The 2,238-nt window shown below is 47.5% G+C and overlaps 1 protein-coding gene across 1 annotated transcript in view; it reads right to left on the reverse strand.

The window, feature by feature from the left end:
* LOC119111972 (chitotriosidase-1-like) overlaps positions 1 to 1,727 on the reverse strand; it is a 68,283-nt gene extending 66,556 nt beyond the window's left edge. The window contains exon 1 of the mRNA XM_037235920.1: positions 1,708 to 1,727. Within this exon, the coding sequence (XP_037091815.1) occupies positions 1,708 to 1,713 (6 nt within the window). The 5' untranslated portion in view covers positions 1,714 to 1,727. The remainder of the gene's footprint in view (positions 1 to 1,707) is intronic.
* Between the last annotated feature and the right edge of the window lie 511 nt (positions 1,728 to 2,238).

Below are 2,238 nucleotides of genomic sequence, written 5' to 3' on the forward strand. Positions count from 1 at the left end.
GCCCGTATATTGGATGTCATCCCGAGTGCTGCCTGCCATTGGCTCAAATCATGCCGTGTATTCTGCTTCCCTGGCTATCGAAGCCATTTGTTCTTTTTCTGCGCGCGAGGAAAATCAAATCCAGCCGTAGATCGAGTTTAAACATTAGGCTTAAGTATGTCAGGGGGGTGAAAGAATAATGCTATTCTGATTGAGATATCCCATAGCCTATTGTAAGTGCGCCTGTTTCCTATCAGCAGCACTTGACCTGACATAAGCTAACAGTATTCAATGGAGCGGTTTGGTTGTGCGAATGATCTTGAAGATTGCGGTGACGAAAGAGGCTTTCAGTGTTGCAGCGATTCCTTTTCACGTTACTGGGCATGGACTACATTACTATTGTATGTCATGTGGTGTCGCGTTACACCGCTTGCGACAATTTTGCCTCCAGAAATTCGATCGATGATCAAAAGTACACTTAAACCACCTTCGCTTTGACGTTTCACGTAAGAGAATTTTTACCAATAAACGAATATCGTAGTGAATTAAATACGATGGAAGGTTATTGAACTGATGATAGTCGTGGAGTCCTTGGAATTGGTTTGAACAGTCCGAATACTTAAGTTGTCAGGGACGCGGCCAAAGGATGTCCTCTGCTCATAGGTATCCTGCTCAGGCTTTTTGAGGTACCGGTCTACATATCTCCTTGAAAAAGTAGAAATCGTCTACGTCCAGAAGACTAGACCAGCTTTGCCAAAATAACTAAACAGCTGATAGCCGTGGCAATGTAGTTACGTCAAATTAACCCTAAAAATATCTATGTTACGCCCGTGTGTGGTTGGACCCAAGTGAGCACAAGCTGCGTGTGTAATTGCGACGCTGATTTTGGTACTAGAAACAAAAACGCCTTTTCGAAATATTTTAGACATTTAGATTTAACAAGTTCTTGCTGTTTCTTCGCCTTGTTTGTCGTGGTGGAAACTGTTTGATTACACTTATGAAGACATTCTCGACCACCACGGGGTGTGGGAGAAAATCGCAGCACTGCTCGCTCCCCCCCCCCCGTCCCCCCCTTACACACACACACGCACGTACACGCTTCAACGGAGCCCTGGCTGCGCACCGAAAAGTAGGAAGGCGGGGCTTTTGTTCATAGTGATCATGTCTTAAAATCTTTCGGCGCCATCAAACTTTCCTGATCTATGTCACATACTTTTAGTTATTAAGGGTGATATGGCTGATCATGTCGTTCAATAAACACCCCACGCATATGGCCCGTCCAAAAGGCAAAACCCCCATATGCCGTCATTGTTTGGCCATTTTGAGTGCTTGAAGTCACTTGGTTTGTCTTCTCGGGCCGAATTCAGCTATTGTCAAACAATGGTTGAAAAAAATGAATTCAGTTTGAGAAGATCAATGAAATGCCATAAAAACGCAAATAGTCCAGCATAAACATATGGGGTTTGCCTTTGGACCGCAGCGTGTTCTGCGTTTGGTTCAGAAGACTACGCGTTAAGGGGGAGGGCACGCTGCTATCTGTCAGCCTCCAGTCCGCAGATATTGAAATCTGATAGCATTCTGTTAATTTACAGAGCGCGATGGGGCTGTTCAAAATGGAACCAAGCTGAAACGTGACGTCATCTCGGGGTTTGGCAGTCAGGGGCTCTCCCGATCGCGACATGACCGTTTCCGATATTTGAGTGCATCATGCCCCGAGCAGGCACTCACCTTCATGGTGGACCGAGCGAGGACGACGTCGGAGGGAGAGCAGCCCGGGCTCCGGCTGAGCACGAATGTATGTCTGCGGCTCGTGAAGACAGGTTTTAAAGCCAGATTAACTGGCGGCCGTTCGCGGCCGGGGCTCGGGCGGGTAGCTCGGCGAAATGCGGCGACTTCTCCGGCTTGACTGGTCTGGTGGCGCGGTGCGGTCGGCCGTGGCAGGGCTCGCACGGGGCAGATCGGGGAGATGCGCCGACTTCTAGCTGGCAGACAGACTGACAAACAGACGGACGAACGGACTGGTTGGCAGGTGTCCATCAAGGCTTATTTAATATGATTGTTGTTCTGCAACATACGCATATTCGTTGAGAGACAAATATCTTTTCAGTCACACTGCATGACATGACTTGCACTACAGTCACATTCAGTCACGCTGAATTTCTCGCGTCCTTTAACGGAGCAGATCAAAAATCATACCCATCAATGCTTCCAATTACCTGGAAAATTGTTTGAAGGAAAATTGCACGAATTCTCATTCAT

Source organism: Pollicipes pollicipes, unplaced genomic scaffold, assembly GCF_011947565.3.
Source record: "Pollicipes pollicipes isolate AB1234 unplaced genomic scaffold, Ppol_2.1 Scaffold_1600;HRSCAF=1878_pilon_pilon_pilon, whole genome shotgun sequence".
NCBI lineage: Eukaryota > Metazoa > Arthropoda > Thecostraca > Pollicipedomorpha > Pollicipedidae > Pollicipes > Pollicipes pollicipes.